The sequence below is a fragment of the Lampris incognitus genome, chromosome 8 (assembly GCF_029633865.1).
Source record: "Lampris incognitus isolate fLamInc1 chromosome 8, fLamInc1.hap2, whole genome shotgun sequence".
Lineage (NCBI taxonomy): Eukaryota > Metazoa > Chordata > Actinopteri > Lampriformes > Lampridae > Lampris > Lampris incognitus.
Window position 1 is genome coordinate 42,592,951 of NC_079218.1, and position 18,428 is coordinate 42,611,378.

Here is an 18,428-nt window from a genome sequence, read left to right on the forward strand (position 1 = left end):
AGGTTAGACAGAGACGGATGACCCGCTGTGGCGACCCCTAACGGGAGCAGCCGAAAGTGGTAGTAGTAGTATAACGGAAGTCTCATAATATCCCAGCTTTTATTCGATTAGGAAATAGCATAGTCATAAACGATAAAAATAACTTTGTTTAAAACTCCTATGTCCTCGATGTGGACTTGCACGGGTCAATAGTTATCAGTCATTTTTGTGATGGTGAGCTGAATATAACGGGTTGATTCTCTGCTCACGTGAACTGAGGAGTTTGAGTGAAGTGGAATTTCCCGACCCAACTACCAGTAAATTTTCACAAGCCAACGTCAAACTTTTAGCTCGGATGAGCGTTGTTGTTGTTGTTTTTCCAGAGAACATTGCGTGGAGGTCCCGCTGAAAGTCCGGGGAAGGATGTGTTAAGCAGCTTGCCTTTCATCAGCAGGGACATTGGGCGCAGCGTCACAGGGGCTCTACCTACCGTGCCTACGTTCGGGTTGAAAAATAACCGTTAATATCCCCACTGGCAGAAAGCTGATGAGAAAAAAGACGCACTCAGCGTCTGTTAATAAAAAAGAAAAAATATATATATATATACACGCTGAATCACGCCTTGTAATAAGTCTCCATCAGTTCACCTTTTCCCGTCTCAGCTGACTGGCCGGCCCGGGATGATGTGATTGGTTCAAACTAGCCCCGCCCAGGTCACGTGTGAATGTTGCCGGACGTCGACGGCAGGAGAGCCGGCCCTCACCCGCCGGGGCCGCGTCACAAGGCGATGTTTTGGCTTTGTTTCGTTTTTAAAATAATCTCTATCATTGCATATGCGCCTGGATTATTAGCCCGGAGAACGGTGTCAATTGAACGGAGGAGTCGCTAGCCGAGATTATTTCCACTCATCGGGGACAGACAGCGTGCCTCTTCGCCTTGTCTCTCCGCGCTATGCTTCGCCTCTTCCTCTTCCTCTTCCTCCTCCTGCTGTCATGGCCGCCGGTCAGCGGAGACGCCGGGGCCACCCGGCTCGACGTGGGGGGCCCGCCATCTAAGATAGGCAAGAGAAGTCGTCCGTCCGCATGTTGTCCAGCCAGCGTTAGCTGGTGCTGTGCTGGTGTTTGTGGCTTGGCAGGGGGACAGGCCAGCCGGGGCATCCTGTCCTCTTGAGACGCGTTTTGAATCAGCGATGTGAGGGATGAGTGTTGCTGTCTTGCTGTATAAGGGAAGATAACGTTCTGTGGTAAAAGCCCATAACGTGATGGGGGGGGGGCTGATTTTATCAGACGCCACGCATCGGCCTACTGCACCTTTTGTCATCATGTGCATCCTATTGAAGAGACCGACGAATGATTGATTACATACACCCACTGAGCACTTTATTAGGAACACAACAGGGCCTCCCCTAGCTCTCAAAACAGCGTCAATTCTTATTGGTATGGATTCCACAAGATGTTGGAAACATTACTTTGAGATTCTGGCCCATGTTGACACGATTGCATCGTGCAATGTATGCAGATTTGTCAGCTGCATATGCGTGCTTCAGATCTCCCTTTCTACCACATCTCAAAGCTGCCTGTGAATGTTCTCATTCATCCAGGTCATGGTTATCCAAAGGAGTTGAATCAAGTGCAACTGGACTTGGTATATTGAAGACGTTTCGCCTCTCATCCAAGAGGCTTCCTCAATTCGTGCCTTTCCGACTAGACGAAGCTAGTCTGACTGGCTGGTGATGAGACTCAGAATTTATCCTCTTGGAGTCGTTGTCACAAAGAGCCATGGACATCTATAGCTCTGACAACGACTCCAAGAGAATAAATTCTGAGTCTCATCACCAGCCAGCCAGACTAGCTTGGTCTAGTCAGAAACGCACGAACTGAGGAAGCCTCTTGGATGAGAGGCGAAACGTCTTCACGGATATATACCAAGTCCAGTTGTACTTGATTCAACTCCTTTGGACATCTCAAAGGTGTTCCATTGGCTTCAGATCCGGTGACTGGGAAGGCCACTGAAGAACACTGAACTCATTGTCATGTTCATGAAACCGGTTTGAGATTACCTTTGCTTTGTGAGATGCTGCATTATCATGCCAGAAATAGCCATTAGAAGATGGTTAAATTGTGGCCATGAAGAGATGCACCTGGTCAGCAACAATACTAAAATAGGCTGTGGCATTCAAGCTATGATTGACTAGTATTAACAGGCCCAAAGTGTGCCAGCAAAAATTCCCCACACCATTACAACACCGCCACCAGCCTGAACTGTTGACCCAACGCAGGTTGGGTCCATGGTTTCATGCTGTTGGCGCCAAATTCCGACCTTACTATCTGTGTGCCTCAGCAGAAATCGAGCTTCATCAGATGTTTTTCCAGTCTTCAGCTGCCCAGTTTTGGTGAGCCTGTGCTCACTGCAGCCTCAACTTTCTGTTCTTGGCTGACAGAAGAGGAACCCGACATGGCCTTCTGCTTTTGTACCCATCCGCCTCGAGGTTCGACATGTTGCGCGTTCTGAGATGCTTTTCGGCTCACCACAATCGTACAGAGTGGTTATCTGAGTTACCATAGCCTTTCCGTCAACTCAAACCAGTCTCATTAATAAGAACTTTCTGTCCACATAGCTGCCTGTCAATGGATTTTTTTTTTCATTTTTCACACCATTCTGAGTGAATTCTAGAAACTTTTGTTTGAAAATCCCAGATCAGCAGTAACAGAAATACTCAAACCAGCCCGCCTCGCACCAACAGTCATGCCACAGTTGAAATCACTGAGATCACATTTTTTCCCCATTTTGATGGTTGATGTGAACGTTAACAAAGCCCCTGACCCGTATCGGCATGGTTTTATGCATTGCACTGCTGCCATAAGATTTGCTGATTACGTAATCGTTTGAATAAGTAGGTGTAGAGGCTTAGTGAGTATATAACTGATGTGCTGATGTGTTTTATGTTATGCAAAGTGGATTTAGGAATTCACGGACATATTTCCTGCAAATCACATGTAAGATCAGAGATCCAGCAGGACTATCTCTTTCCCAACCAGGCTACCTAAATGGCTTATATTAATGTCACACATTTATCTGTATAATTTACATTTCAACAACTTTGAGACATCTTCACTTTTTTTTAATCCTCCTTGTTCTGTTTCTGTCCAATTCAGCGGTCATCGGGGCAGGGATAGGTGGTACCGCCACGGCTCATTTCCTGCGCCAGCACTTTGGCCCTGAGGTCCAGGTGGATGTGTTTGAGAAAGGAGAGGTCGGAGGTCGTCTCGCCACAGTAACGGTCAATCACCATGACTACGAGTCAGGGGGATCCATCATTCACTCCCTCAACCTCCACATGCAGGATTTTGTCAAACAGTTAGGTGAGTTTACGTGGCCACACAAAAACTCGCACACATACACAACCTCAAAAATTCTTCTTGTCAGTCTGTTATGCCAGTCATGAGAGCTGAGACATTGGGGTGATTTTCAAGACCAAAGAGAACTGTCCATTTCAAGTAAATTTTAAGATTCAGACACAGTATTTCCTGTATCCTAGTGGCTTGTTGTGTATAAATTAACAAACTGTAGGACATGCTACATCTCACCTGTATCTAATAATTTCTTTTATAAAAGAAGTTTTATTAAAAGCAACAATCAATTATGAATCATCTCACCATTTCTTGTCTGATTAAATTGAATTGTTTACATTTAAAGTAATAGCACTCAGTATTATACGTATTAAAATTTTATAGCTGGGGCGCCCTGGTGGCTCACCTGGTAGAGCATGTACCACATAAGGCTGAGTCCTTACTGCAGCGGCCTGGGTTCGAATCCGGCCCCTTACTGCATGTCATCCCCTGCCCCTCCTGTCTCTCTCGCTATCTAACAAAAAGGCAGAAAATGCCAAAAAAAATAATCAAAAATTTTTTTATAGCCCTTGTGGAGTAGAGACGATTCACTTGTGTGTATATACACTCACCGGCTGGCCATTTTATTAGGCACACCTGTCCAACTGCTCGTGAACGCAAATTTCTAATCAGCCAATCACATGGCAGCAACTCAATGCATTTAGGCATGTAGACATGGTCAAGACGATCTGCTGCAGTTCAAACCGAGCATCAGAATGGGGAAGAAAGGTGATTTAAGTGACTTTGAACGTGGCATGGTTGTTGGTGCCAGACGGGCTGGTCTGAGTATTTCAGAAACTGCTGATCTACTGGGATTTTCACGCACAACCATCTCTAGGGTTTACAGAGAGTGGTCCGAAAAAGAGAAAATATCCAGTGAGCGACAGTTCTGTGGGCGAAAATGCCTTGTTGATGCCAGAGGTCAGAGGAGAATGGCCAGACTGGTTCGAGCTGATAGAAAGGCAACAGTAACTCAAATAACCACTCATTACAACCGAGGTATGCAGAAGAGCATCTCTGAACGCACAACACGTCGAACCTTGAGGTAGATGGGCTACAGCAGCAGAAGACCACACCGGGTGCCACTCCTGTCAGCTAAGAACAGGAAACTGAGGCTACAATTCGCACAGGCTCACCAAAATTGGACAATAGAAGATTGGAAAAACGTTGCCTGGTCTGATGAGTCTCGATTTCTGCTGCGACACTCGGATGGTAGGGTCAGAATTTGGCATCAACAACATGAAAGCATGGATCCATCCTGCCTTGTATCAACGGTTTAGGCTGGTGGTGGTGGTGTAATGGTGTGGGGGATATTTTCTTGGCACACTTTGGGCCCCTTAGTACCAATTGAGCATCGTGTCAACGCCACAGCCTACCTGAGTATTGTTGCTGACCATGTCCATCCCTTTATGACCACAGTGTTCCCATCTTCTGATGGCTACTTCCAGCAGGATAACGCGCCATGTCATAAAGCTCGAATCATCTCAGACTGGTTTCTTGAACATGACAATGAGTTCACTGTCTTCAAATGGCCTCCACAATCACCAGATCTCAATCCAATAGAGCACCTTTGGGATGTGGTGGACCGGGAGATTCGCATCATGGATGTGCAGCCGACAAATCTGCAGCACTGCGTGATGCTATCATGTCAATGGGCCAAACTCTCTGAGGAATCTTTCCAGTACCTTGTTGAATCTATGCCATGAAAGATTAAGGCAGTTCTGAAGGCAAAAGGGGGTCCAACCCGGTACTAGCAAGGTGTACCTAATAAAGTGGCCAGTGAGTATATTCATAGACGGAAAAAAACTTTTTTTAGCTTTCGTGCTTAATTTACCAGGTTATCAAGAACTTTCACAAACACATACAGTGGTGTGAAAAAGTGTTTGCCCCCTTCCTGATTTCTTATTTTTTTGCATGTTTGTCACACTTAAATGTTTCAGATCATCAAACAAATTTAAATATTAGACAAAGATAACACAAGTAAACACAAAATGCAGTTTTTTAATGAAGGTTTTTATTATTAAGGGAAAAGAAAAATCCAAACCTACATGGCCCTGTGTGAAAAAGTGATTGCCCCCCCCCCCCCCTGTTAAAACATAAATTAAGTGTGGTTTAGGACATCTTTGGAAAGCTGAGTTCAATTTCTCTAGCCATACCCAGGCCTGATTACTGCCATACCTCTTCTCAATCAAGAAATCACTTAAATAGGACCTGCCTGACAAAGTGAAGTAGACCAAAAGATCCTCCAAAGCTAGATATCATGCTGCGCTCCAAAGAAATTCAGGAACAAATGAGAAACAAAGTAATTGAAATCTATCAGTCTGGAAAAGGTTATAAAGCCATTTCTAAAGCTTTGGGACTCCAGCGAACCACAGTAAGAGCCATTATCCACAAATGGCGAAAACATGGAACAGTGGTGAACCTTCCCAGGAGTGGCTGGCCGACCAAAATTACCCCAAGAGCGCAGCGATGACTCATCCAAGAGGTCACAAAGACCCCACAACAACATCCAAAGAACTGCAGGCCTCACTTGCCTTAGTTAAGATCAGTGTTCATGACTCCACCATAAGAAAGAGACCGGGCAAAAATGGCCTGCATGGCAGAGTTCCAAGACGAAAACCACTGCTGAGCAAAAAGAACATAAAGGCTCCTCTCAGTTTTGCCAGAAAACATCTTGATGATCCCCAAGACTTTTGGGAAAATACTCTGTGGACTGACGAGACAAAAGTTGAACTTTTTGAAAGGTGTGTGTCCCATTACATCTGGTGTAAAAGTAACACAACATTTCAGAAAAGGAACATCATACCAACAGTAAAATATGGTGGTGGTAGTGTGATGGTCTGGGGCTGTTTTGCTGCTTCAGGACCTGGAAGACTTGCTGTGGTAAATGGAACCATGAATTCTGCTGCCTACCAAAAAATCCTGAAGGAGAAAGTCCGGCCATCTGTTCGTGACCTCAAGCTGAAGCGCACTTGGGTTCTGCAGCAGGACAATGATCCAAAACACACCAGCAAGTCCACCTCTGAATGGCTTAAGAAGAACAAAATGAAGACTTTGGAGTGGACTAGTCAAAGTCCTGACCTGAATCCGATTGAGATGCTGTGGCATGACCTTAAAAAGGCGGTTCATGCTCGAAAAACCTCCAATGTGGCTGAATTACAACAATTCTGCAAAGATGAGTGGGCCAAAATTCCTCCACAGCGCTGTAAAAGACTCATTGCCAGTTAGCGCAAACGCTTGATTGCAGTTGTTGCTGCTAAGGGTGGCCCAACCAGTTATTAGGTTTAGGGGGCAATCACTTTTTCACACAGGACCATGTAGCTTTGGATTTTTTCCCCCCCTTAATAATAAAAACCTTCATTTAAAAACTGCATTTTGTGTTTACTTGTGTTATCTTTGTCTAATATTTAAATTTGTTTGATGATCTGAAACGTTTAAGTGTGACAAACATGCAAAAAAATAAGAAATCAGGAAGGGGGCAAACACTTTTTCACACCACTGTAAGCATGCACGGAGCAGGAAGAGGCTGAGCAGCAACTCCTCTAGGGCGCTATCTCTACAGCACAGGGCTATTTATGTCATTGCTGTCAATCACAAGGATGTGTTTTACATCCCCTAAAAGTGTTGAGCGCCTTGACAAGTTTTGTTTTTGTTTTTTACGCTCAGTGTACACTCAGTGTGTCAGTGTGTCTAGGGGTCAGCGTTTCAGCATTTAGTAACAGTGCAAGGTTTCAGATGGCTTTTCAAGACTCGCGTGGCAACATCTGCCATAGTCAAGTCAAGTCAAGAGGGCCTTACATACCCACAGTGAGAAACGGGTTAATACAGGAAACGACAACAGACAACACTCTCCATCCTTAGATCATCAATTCAAATGGAGGAAAATCCATCCATCCATCCATCCATTATCTGAGCCACTTATCCTGCTCTCAGGGTCGCGGGGATGCTGGACTGCTGGAAATGGAGGAAAATGCCACACAAAAAAAGAAAAGAAAACTTGTCGAGAGAAAAAGATAAGGGAAACCTCAGGAAGTGTATCAAAGGATGGATCCCTCCTTCTTGATGGACAGGTGATAAGGGGGCGAGGTAGACAGCGTTGTAACAAATTCAGAAACGAAACGTGACTACATCCAGCGCTAAGTGCAAAAGGACAACGCTGTGTGCAGAAGCGTGTGAGGCTGTCCTGCGCAACACCCTGTGTGTGTGTTACAGAGCCTTGGAAAACAGAAGAGAGTTGTCATACCTGCAACAAGCAGGCAGACCCAGACGCATCACTCACAGAGAGAGAGGGAGAGAGTTGGAGCTGTCACAAATGATGAGGGAGCAGTCATGAACAAAAGCCAAAACAAAAGGTAGATAAGAGTCCCCGGAGAGGCCAGGGCCTGGGTTAATGGGAACAGAGGATGCAGTGCAGACAGAAGCCTGACCCCTGCCATCACCGCACTGCTCCTAGCACCAAATGTCCTGAAAAAGAGAGGACAGACACACAACGGGCAGTCTCGTACACTCACATCAATCATGCAAACAAACAGGTAATGGGGTTAGAAAGGTGCTAAAGCTTTCAAGGAGAGCGGAAGGGCCGTAATGTTTTCCCATTGGCAGGATCCAGCGTTGCACTAACTAGAAAGACTAAAACACTAACCTAGCGTTACATTGAGACTGTTTAGGAGGTATTAAAGTTGAGTGCCAGCAAACCAACACAGCAGTGACTGCCAGTCAGACAATAATGAGAATGAGTTGGATTTTAGTTTTGATTCGAAGAAAACTACAGAATCAGCCTCCCATATGTCCCCAGGAAGACTGTTTCAAAGAAAAAGGGATGCAACAAGAAATGTTGGCTCTGCAAACAGAGGAGGCCCGCACATTTACATTGGAGGGCATGGGACAATACAAAAGGCTTCATAAGGGCTTATGGATAAGATGGAGCAATCCATTTTATATGTTAGCAGAAGAACTTTGAAGTTGGATTGAGCATGGATAGGTAGCCAGTGAAGGGAGGCAAGGACGTTTGTAATGGTCGAAATTTTTGTTTTAGTGGTGTCTGTTATTACTACTATTGGGCCCTTAATTACTTCAACACTAGGATTACCGATGTGATACTATTATTGGTGCTATTACTGGTACTACTACTATCACCATTATACCCATCTACTACCTGCACTCAACATGACATACACTCATGGCTATGATATATCAATAAAACTGATATGTGGCGTTGTCCATCTACTTTCTCTCTTAAGGATCTAAGGTACACGCACACTATTGCGCGTTACATGGCATGTGCGCTTGGCTATAATATCGGGAATGAGGAACACTTTGCCGTTTCCCCCAGCCCACAGCAGTACAACACAAAGACAAAAACACATCCAAGAACTACAAGAACACACATATCCAAACTAACACATATATCCAAACTAAACAAAAAAAAAAGACTGTCCAAGGGAATGAACGCCAGCCAGGATGACTGTCGGAACTGCCGGTCTGCATGGGCTAGCAGTTAGCTTAGCCCGCCCCGCTTCTGCGTCCTGTCAGACCGCCCTCGGTGTTTCCTCCTCGGGTGCAGCTCCAGGCAGGGACCGTGGTCCCCGGGCCCACCGGACGAAGCAGACCAAGCTCTCCCAGCTGATCCAGCGCCAGCTCTCCAAGCCAGACACCCTCGACACACCTCCCGGCACTCCTCACGACGACATCCAAAAACACCACAGTCAACCCCAGGTCAGGCCGCCGCCAGACCGCCGTCGGTGTCATCGGAACTGCCAGTCTGCGTGGGCTAGCAGTTAGCTTTGCCTGCCCCGCTCTCCCAGCTGATCCAGCGCCAGCTCTCCCAGCCATCAAACGAAGACAAAACTTAGACGCAGACATGGACAAAGACACTACATGGATGGTACTGGGTGAGGCCGCCGCAAACGCGAATTCGCGCCGCCGTCTTCCCACACCGGAACCGGAAGTATGATTACTTGAATTAACAGCTAATTGTTAACTTTGGTAAGTAGGGGTCTGGCTTCAGCAGTCGGTAGGATGGATTGGATTTTAGCAAAGTCATGACTGTGGGGGCAAAAAAAAGCTGCATCGGTGACTTCTCTAATGTGACTCAAAGGGGTTGGATTGAAACCAACACCACAATTTTTAACCAAGGAGTCACACAGTCTTCAAGATTTAATCTTACCTCCTCAAACTCAGCCAGTGTCCACACTTCCCACAAGCCTATGTTCAGGGTGATGAGCTAATAAAGGTTTCCTTACAGAAACTTGTGACCCAATAGCTGTTGCCAAATCTGTGCATTTTGTGTATGCGTAACCATACAAGCGCTTTATTTTATGTTTTTCATTATCTGTTTTTATGCTTATTTGTGTTTTTTCTCTCAATTCAGTTTCGCATTTCTGCTGCTCCGACAACTAAATTGCATATGAGGCTCTTTAAATTGTGTGTGTGTGTGTGTGTGTGTGTGTGTGTGTGTGTGTGTGTGTGTGTGTGTGTGTGTGTGCGTGTGTGTGCGTGTGTGTGCGCGTGCCCTCAGGTCTGAAGTACCGTCGCAGCGTGGCAGGTAAGACGGCGGTGTTTAACGGTGAAGAGGTGATTCTGGAGGAGACGGACTGGTACCTGCTGGACCTGTTCCGTCTTTGGTGGCGTTATGGCATCAGCTTCATTCGCTTGCAGATGTGGGTGGAGGAGATAATGGAGAAATTCATGAGGTTAGGGTAGAACTAACGACATTCCCTTCATCCCTGCACCTCATGGCACACTTTCCTCTCCACTCGAGCGGCTCTGAATTCTTGGGGCTTGACTAAATGTGACCCACCTCAGTGCATCATTCTGAATATTGTGTCATGTCTGTGTCTGAAAGCCCCCTTCCTCCCACCCAAAATCAAACCACCCCTACTTCCATTCATCTATCAGTCTTCCCGTTTGTCTGTCAGTCAGTCTGTCTCCTGGTAATATCATGCGGTCTTGATGCGCTGAGACAGAGTAAATGGCGACTTTCAGAATGAGCCTCAACACATTTATGTGTCCTGGTTGTGGGCATGACAGTTTTACCCTGCGGGTTACAATGCAAGCTGGACGACCTCCAGAGGTGGTTAGGCAGATCCTACGCCTATGTATCATAATGCCAGATGGCATACATGAGTACAGATCACATGTTACCATATTTCCCAGACTATAAGTAGCTGTTTTTCTTTTACTCGTCTGGCTGGTCCCGCGACTTATATTCCAAAGCGATTTATACGATGCAATTTTGTCTGACGAATATGCTGCAGTTCAACTAAGGCTACTTGATGACACTGTTTAATTTTGTGACTCAATGGAAAATACTGTACCACCATATAAATCTAGTTTATACACTGATGTTATTTTCCTTGCAACAACACTTCTTTTTTTTTTTTTTGCTGAATGCGACTTGTAGTCCAGGAAATATGGTAATACCAGGTGTAAATGATATCTTAAGTGCCTTTGCTATACATTTGCTATTGTGTGTGTGTGTGTGTGTGTGTGTGTGTGTGTGTGTGTGTGTGTGTGTGTGTGCGTGTGTGTGTGCGTGCGTGCGTGCACTCCAGGATTTATAAGTACCAGGCTCACGGCTATGCCTTCAGCTCAGTGGAAGAGCTGCTAGGCTCTCTGGGTGGGAGTGGCTTCATAAACATGACCCGGCGGCCGCTCTCCGATTCCCTGCTGGAGCTGGGCGTGTCCCAGCACTTCATAGACGAGGTCATCGCCCCCATCATGAGAGTCAACTACGGACAGAATGTCAGCATCCCTGCATTTGTAGGTCAGAAACGTGGAAAGGGAGGGAAGATGAGGAGGGAAGGAGAGAGGGAGGGAGGGTTGCGGGAAGAGAGAAGGAGGGATGCTGAAATGAGGTGTGAAGTGTCAACTAAATATCAGCCTCCCTGCTAGTGTAGGTCATGAGAGAGTAAAGAAGGGGGGAGGAGGAGAAGAGGAGCTCCCAGTTCAAAAAAGCTAACAAGGTGAAAGGAGGGGGGTAAAGAAAAGAAAAGAAAAGAGGGTGAGAATGTGTAGATGGTTGTAAATTACTTTATTGCACATAACTTTATTACTCTGGTACACACTTTGGTGTGTGTGTGTGCGTGCGTGCTCGTGTCTGTGTTTTGAGTGTGTTTTTGTTGTGTCTGCATGTGTATATGGTTGTTTGTATGTTTGCCTGTGTGTTTGTGTATCAGGCGCCGTGTCCCTAGCTGGTGCCCAGACCAACCTATGGGCGGTTGAAGGCGGCAACAAGCTGGTGTGCTCTGGTCTGCTGAAGCTAGCTAACGCGAACCTGCTGCAGGCCCAAGTCACTACTGTCTCCCCTGTCTACTCCGGTACTCAGCCCCTCGTAGTTGTATTGGCCTTAACGTATTATCAAGGCTCGGCGTTTTCGGTTTTTACCGATTTTCACTGAAAAATACCCAGGTTTTTTAAAAGGAGCAGATTGGTTTAAACTGATTTTCACCCAGATTTTATGTTTCCACGGATCCAAAAGTTGTTCCTGTTCGTGCGAGGTTATCTAACAGTGTCCTCTTGTGGCGAAATTCGGCTCGCTGGATGGCTTTGAAAAATACAAACCGAAAACGCTGAGCCTTGAGTATGATATATCAATATACTACTTTATCTGAATTCCACTGACTTGATCTGCAACATCTCTGATATTAAATTTTGCTTCCATCTAGTAGCAAAAGCACATGCAGTCCGTTACTGAAACAAATTTCAGTACCTTATAACAAAAATATTGTATATTCTACTAATGAAATGTACTTTAATTCATAGCAATGTTTGAAAATGTCACCAGTCATGCAGATTCAGATATGTGATTAACAATTTGTGTTTAACAAAAAACACAAGCTAACTGCTCATTTGATACAACTGCTCTTCACACATGTAACTGCAGTATTAATAGTTAGCATTACGGCTCATATGCAGTTTCCAGCAATAATGGAATGGGTCAAAATATGTCTTTATTCACATCCAAAATACACTTCTCAGGCTTTGATGCAACACTTGCATACATTTGCATCTGTTACATTCTTGCATATTTATTCATTAGTTCATGTAATCCCACATTTGCCCTCCAGGAGAGATAGTCCAGTACCAGCTGAGCTTCAATACAGCAACCGGGTCAGGTTCAGAGCTGTATGACATTGTGGTGTTGGCCACGCCGCTCCAGACCAGCGTGGCGTCCGGGGTCAAGTTCCAGGGTTTCTCCTCGCCCTTTGACACGCTGCCCGGCGAATACCATCGCACCGTGGCGACTGTCGTCCATGGTTACCTCAACACCTCTTTCTTCGGTTTCCCGGACCCCCGCCTGTTCCCCTTCGCCAGCGTCCTGACAACCGACACGCCCGATCTGTTCTTCAACAGCGCAGCCAGCGTATGCCCCGTCAACATCTCGGCGGGGTTCAGACGCAAACAGCCGCAGGAGGCCGGGATCTACAAGGTGTTCTCACCTCAGCCACTGGACAAGGCCCAGCTCAAAACACTCTTCAGGTCAGGGGCAACTACAATAGCATGGAAACGATTAGTCAGTTAATGCTTGGTCAGTCGACAGAACATTAATCCATTCTAATTGTGTAATTATTCGATTAATCATTTGAGGTACTTAACAAGTAAAAATGCAAAACTTTTACCAGTTACAGTTTCACAAATGCTAAGTTGCTGGTCAGACTAAGTAACAGATGTAAGACACCACTTTGGACTCTGAGAACTTGAAATGGACATCAGTCATTCTATCTGATATTTCATAAACGAACCGATTAATTAAAACAATCATCGATAGGTTGATAATGAAAGTAATTGTCATTTGTTGCCCTAAACGACAACCACTTCTGCTGCTTTTGTATTTCCTCTTGTTTCAGTTCGTCTGCTTCTCCGCCTCCTTTTTCTCCTCTCTCCACGCACCGTCCTGTTTTGCGTTTTATTTGTTGCGTCGTGAAGCTGGGATCTGAATACTGTACCCATGTTGTTTGTCTATGAAGGGTTTGGAAAAAAGAAAATCAGATGACAGCTGTACAACAATCATTAGAGTTCACACCAGTGCTAGCCTTGCAAAGCCAGCCTAACTCTCGCAAGCTTAGTTTTAGCTATACCAGATATTAGTCCAGAGAAGATCCATTGACAACCAGTTGGGTCCGGTAGCTGGATACCGGACCATTCAGCGAACTATGGGGAGCAGTTTAAATGACGACAACAACAAGCGCCATATTTCGAAAATGAAAATTGCTGTGCTAGGAGAGGTTAGCCTTGATGCTGAGAAAGAATCAGTTTTATCAGACACATTTACGAAAAAGACAAGACTCGTGTACAGACGTAATAACTAACTCTGCATGGGTTGACCTACTAGCGGTAGTGGTGTTTACTACCAGCTGACCAGTGTGTTTGGAAATGTGGGGATCTGGTTGTACGTTATGGAGTTTGCGGCTCTGACAGATTCAAATCTGATCCAGTTGCCTGCAAAGTAATTGTGGTCTGCATGCATTGACAACGTCCCTAACATAAAACAAATTCCTGCTGCGCCTTGCCAGACCACAATGAGCAAAGAGACATTTTTGGGCTGGCTTTGTGAGGTTATGACAGTGCAGCATACTGACAAATAATAATAAAGCAGAGTATACATGCAAGATAGTAAGAGTAGTCTGAATTGGATCATGAAGGTTTTCTCCATCTACCATCTTTCCACAGGTCTTACTACTCAGTGCAGGTGACGGAGTGGCAGGCCTACCCGCAGTACGCCAGCGGTCAGGGACTACCGCCGGTGGAGCTCCACTCTAATCTCTACTACCTCAACGGCATTGAGTGGGCTGGCAGCGCTATGGAGATGAGCTCAGTGGCCGCCAAAAACATTGCCCTGCTGGCCTACCACCGCTGGAACCGGCAGACAGACATGGTGGACCAGAAGGACCTAATGCATAGGATCAAGACTGAACTATGACCTGTTTGTCTGCGTCGCCAAGCCCTCGCCCAAACTGCTAAACTGTGTACGAACCTAACAACCTCAAACGTAGCTCACCAGAAAACACTGAAAGGGATTTCTGTCTCTTCAACCAAATCACAACAGCAGTGGGTTGGGGACCCACATCGCTGACAATGCCGGAGAAATCATGGATGTTCTGTCAGCGACACCAACCGCTACATGTCGGAAATGACCTATAAGAATGCTCTCTAATGCAGTCACAAGGCGTCTATCTCTCTCCATCGCCTCAATCTATCACAAACACTGGAATGATATTTAACCTGTTTGATAGTTAGCACAGCAGGACATAGCAAGTAGAGTGATGCTAGGTGTCTCCAAATTGTGTTTTGAAATATGTGGATGATGCGTTTAATTTTCTGGCAGATATCTACTGCATGGACTCAAATCGAAATAATGGCATCATGCAGTAACTGTCAACCCTAAGCCCATAAACTCTATTGTGACCTACTTGAAGGAATTCAAACATGTATTGTTTAGCGGAAGAGCTTTGGCACCTTTATATCGTGTACATAAACAGTCTTAACACTGCTAGCGACCACATGCTCCCTGTCACCACCCATTTATCAATGTTAACTGGCTGATTGCCTGGCTGCATGTGTCAGTGTTGTCGCATAGTGCAGTTTTGTTAAGTTCAAGAGCTACGGAAATCTGAGTAGAGAAAAGCCACAATCCTTCCCAACAAAATAGTACCTTTATCAATTGATATCTATATCTGCCCCTTAACAGTTCCGAGACTGGCTTCTGGGTAGCGTAGTGGTCTATTTCGTTGCCTACCAACATGGGGATAGCCGGTTCAAATCCCCGTGTTACCTCTGGCTTAGTCGGGCATCTCTACAGACTCATGGGTGTGTGTCCTGGTCGCTGCACTAGCGCCTCCTCTGGTCGGTCGGGGCGCCTGTTCGCGGGGGAGAGGGGGAATAGCGTGATCCTCCCACGCGCTACGTCCCCCTGGCAAAACTCCTCACTGTCAGGTGAAAAGAAGCGCCTAGTGACCCCACATGTATCGGAGGAGACATGTGGTAGTCTGCAGCCCTCCCCGGATCGGCAGAGGGGGTGGAGCAGTGACCAGGACAGCTCAGAAGAATGGGGTAATTGGCCGGATACAATTGAGGAGAAAAAGGGGTAAACCCCCCCCCCCCCAACAAAAAAAAGCCAGTTCCGAGATCGTAATGAGATTAGGTGAGGGCAGTTATATCCCGAGAGGAGATCTTAATGTGAATCGTGCTATTATAACATTAGTTAAAATGATACCGTGCATCACTGGTCTCTGAGGAAAATTACCTGTTTTACTGGCCCTCAACCACAGGTAGGTCAGAGGTCAGGAGGTGGCACTGATTCAAGAGTCTTGTTCACGAGCACATTTTTGGAGTGAATGCTCCTGGACAAATGGCTTCTGTGTCGATTGCTGGCTAAAGGACGAATCCTGTGACTGCCAGACAACAGACAACCCTGCTGTCCAAAACCTTACTGTTAACAGAGGGGGATTTCAGATCACTGACATCCTATCCATTAGGGCAGGGGAACAGTGGAGCATGTGTCTTCATGATTTTGTAACCTGGCTATACAACTGTTGTGTGCACAAGGTCCTGGACCCTGTCTATCTGTGTACCACTCCAGATGTATTGGCATCTTTATCTTCCATTCGCTTGCTGTTACTGCAAGGTTATCTCACTGAAAGCAATCTCGTGGGGTTTTTTTTAAATAAATACAGTCATCCTTAAATGAAGTCGTGATAATAGCCACTGGCGCTATGTTCTTTAGCCCCCGTGACCTGGGATCAACCCTTCTTGTTTCCCCTTCCTGCTGCTTCTGTTGCATAACTCAGTGGAAAGAATTTTTTTTCTGATGAAATGAGCCAGCAAGGTCTCAAATTGGACAAAAGAAAAGTAGAGAGCAAATCTTTTAGGTGCTACCGGGAGTGATTTTAGTTTGGCAATACATCACAACGTGTTTCACAAAAAAAAAAAAAAGAAAAGGAAAAAAACATTGAGGCTGTGCACCATCTCTCAGTTGCACTTTTACGGAGATATAAGAGCTTCAAATACTGAGCTATTGTTTTCTAGCTCAACAAGGAGTATTTTAAGCTACTTTGTTTGAACCAGTAGTGTAGTCAAAGGCACGCCATGGTAAATGTACCACTAAGATAACACGGTATACTAAAATATCAGCCCACTTAATAGAGTGTTTGCCGATGGTCATGTCACAGTATAGCTAACTATTGAACTATAAGGGTGGGTTTGAATCATGGTGCTGTGCCACTGAAGGGAATAATAGAAAATGAGCGGCACGGTGGCGCAGTGGTTAGCGCTGCCGCCTCACAGCAAGAAGGTCCTGGGTTCGAACCCCAGGGGTTGTCCAACCTTGGGGTCATCCCAGGTCGTCCTCTGTGTGGCGTTTCCCCCACCATCAAAAAGACATGCATGTTAGGGTTAATACGCCTGTCTGGGCCCTTGACCGAGGCATGGCAAGACGAACTGGAGTTGGTACCTGGGTGCTGCATGGTGGCTGCACAGTGGCTGCCTACTGCTCCAAGCTACGCAGCTAGGATGGGTTGAATGCAGAGCAGAATTTCCCTACGCGGATCATTAAAGTATATCAAAATAAAAAAAATCAAAATTGAGACCAAGGTTTTCCCCCCCATTGTTTAGCATTGGGTGAAATGACCAATCGAGCCCTTTCACTTTAATACTGACTCATAAAAATGTACTTGGACAGTAGTGATTTTAAGCCTAAGAAGGACTCGAACACTATTTTGCTGTCTCCAATGTTTAGCTCTGACCCTGAACTGCTGAACCAAGTTTGAACCCAACAACCTTGGTTGTAGTTCACCAGAGAAGAAAAAGGGGGCTTTGCGTTTCGTCACAAAAATGTCTCGTAGAAAAACAGCGTTGTCTCAAAAGCACTGTGGTATACAGTAAAGTGAAATGCATGGTTAAGTTGGCCGCAGTTAACGTGGGCCTTCAGTCGGTAGTCACAAGGAAGGTTCAGAAACCTGCACACCGCTGAATCGAGACAAAGTCCGTTGATTTTTCAGAAGTGTTGGAAATATTACTAGGTTTTCCTGTTTTATATTGCCTTGCTTGACCGCAGTCAGGCCTGTATTTGTTTTATGAGGACAACAGCACCGTAATGATAATGATATACCAAACCATCTTGCGATGTTTTTTTGGAGAGGTCATCGTAGTCAATGACTCCACCCCAGAACATGTTTGTTTTCAGTTGCAACTGTGATCTGGACCTTTTTTATAGCTGTGGAAAAGGTCCAGATCACAGGCTTTGCCTAAATTGTCCCACAGAGGTATTTAGAAAATGTACCGTGAATACAAAACCAAGGTCAGTTTTCTCTGTTAGTGCTCCCGGCTAAAAAAATTCATCCCTCTATAAAATGCTACTATAACCCGGGAAGCTTTGCTTGTCTAACAGAAGGGGAAATTTAGATTTTATTTATCTGTTATGATTTTCATCATTTATGTTGTTGATGGAATAAAATATTGGGGTCTTGTCATAAAGTGTCTGCCTTAATAACAATTAATCAAATATATTTAGAAAGCAAACTTCGTATGCGAAAAAAGCAATATAATGGAACGCAACATGCTTTACATTAAAAGGATAAGAAATACGGTCATTCTCTTTCTCTATATATCTATATCTATCTATTTATACATATATATATACACATACATATATATATATACACATACACACATATATATATATACACACACACGCATATATATATATATATATATATATATATATATATATATATATATATATATATATATATATGTAGGCCCTGTGATGGCCTGACGGCCTTTCTAGGGTGTCTCCCCGCCTGCCGCCCAATGACTGCTGGGATAGGCTCCAACATCCCCGCGACCCTGAGAGCAGGATAAGCGGCTTGGGTAATTGATGGATGGAAATATATATATATATATATATATATATATATATATATATATATATATATATATATATATATATATATATATATACATATATATATATATATAACTTTTTTCCCCTGAAACTGTCAATGGTATCATAAGTGCTCAACTAATGAGGAGCGGACTATCAACACAGATACAGGGGGAAAA

At 45.0% G+C, this 18,428-nt stretch overlaps 1 protein-coding gene across 1 annotated transcript; it reads left to right on the forward strand.

Annotated features, from left to right (window-relative positions):
- Window positions 1–930: 930 nt before the first annotated feature.
- Window positions 931–17,081, forward strand: LOC130116395 (prenylcysteine oxidase-like). The gene is made up of 7 exons (XM_056284311.1): window positions 931–1,039; window positions 3,135–3,341; window positions 9,886–10,060; window positions 10,922–11,133; window positions 11,546–11,686; window positions 12,437–12,848; window positions 14,040–17,081. The coding sequence occupies exons 1-7, from the start codon at window positions 931–933 to the stop codon at window positions 14,287–14,289; spliced, it is 1,506 nt and encodes a 501-aa protein (XP_056140286.1). The 3' UTR covers window positions 14,290–17,081.
- Window positions 17,082–18,428: the final 1,347 nt, after the last annotated feature.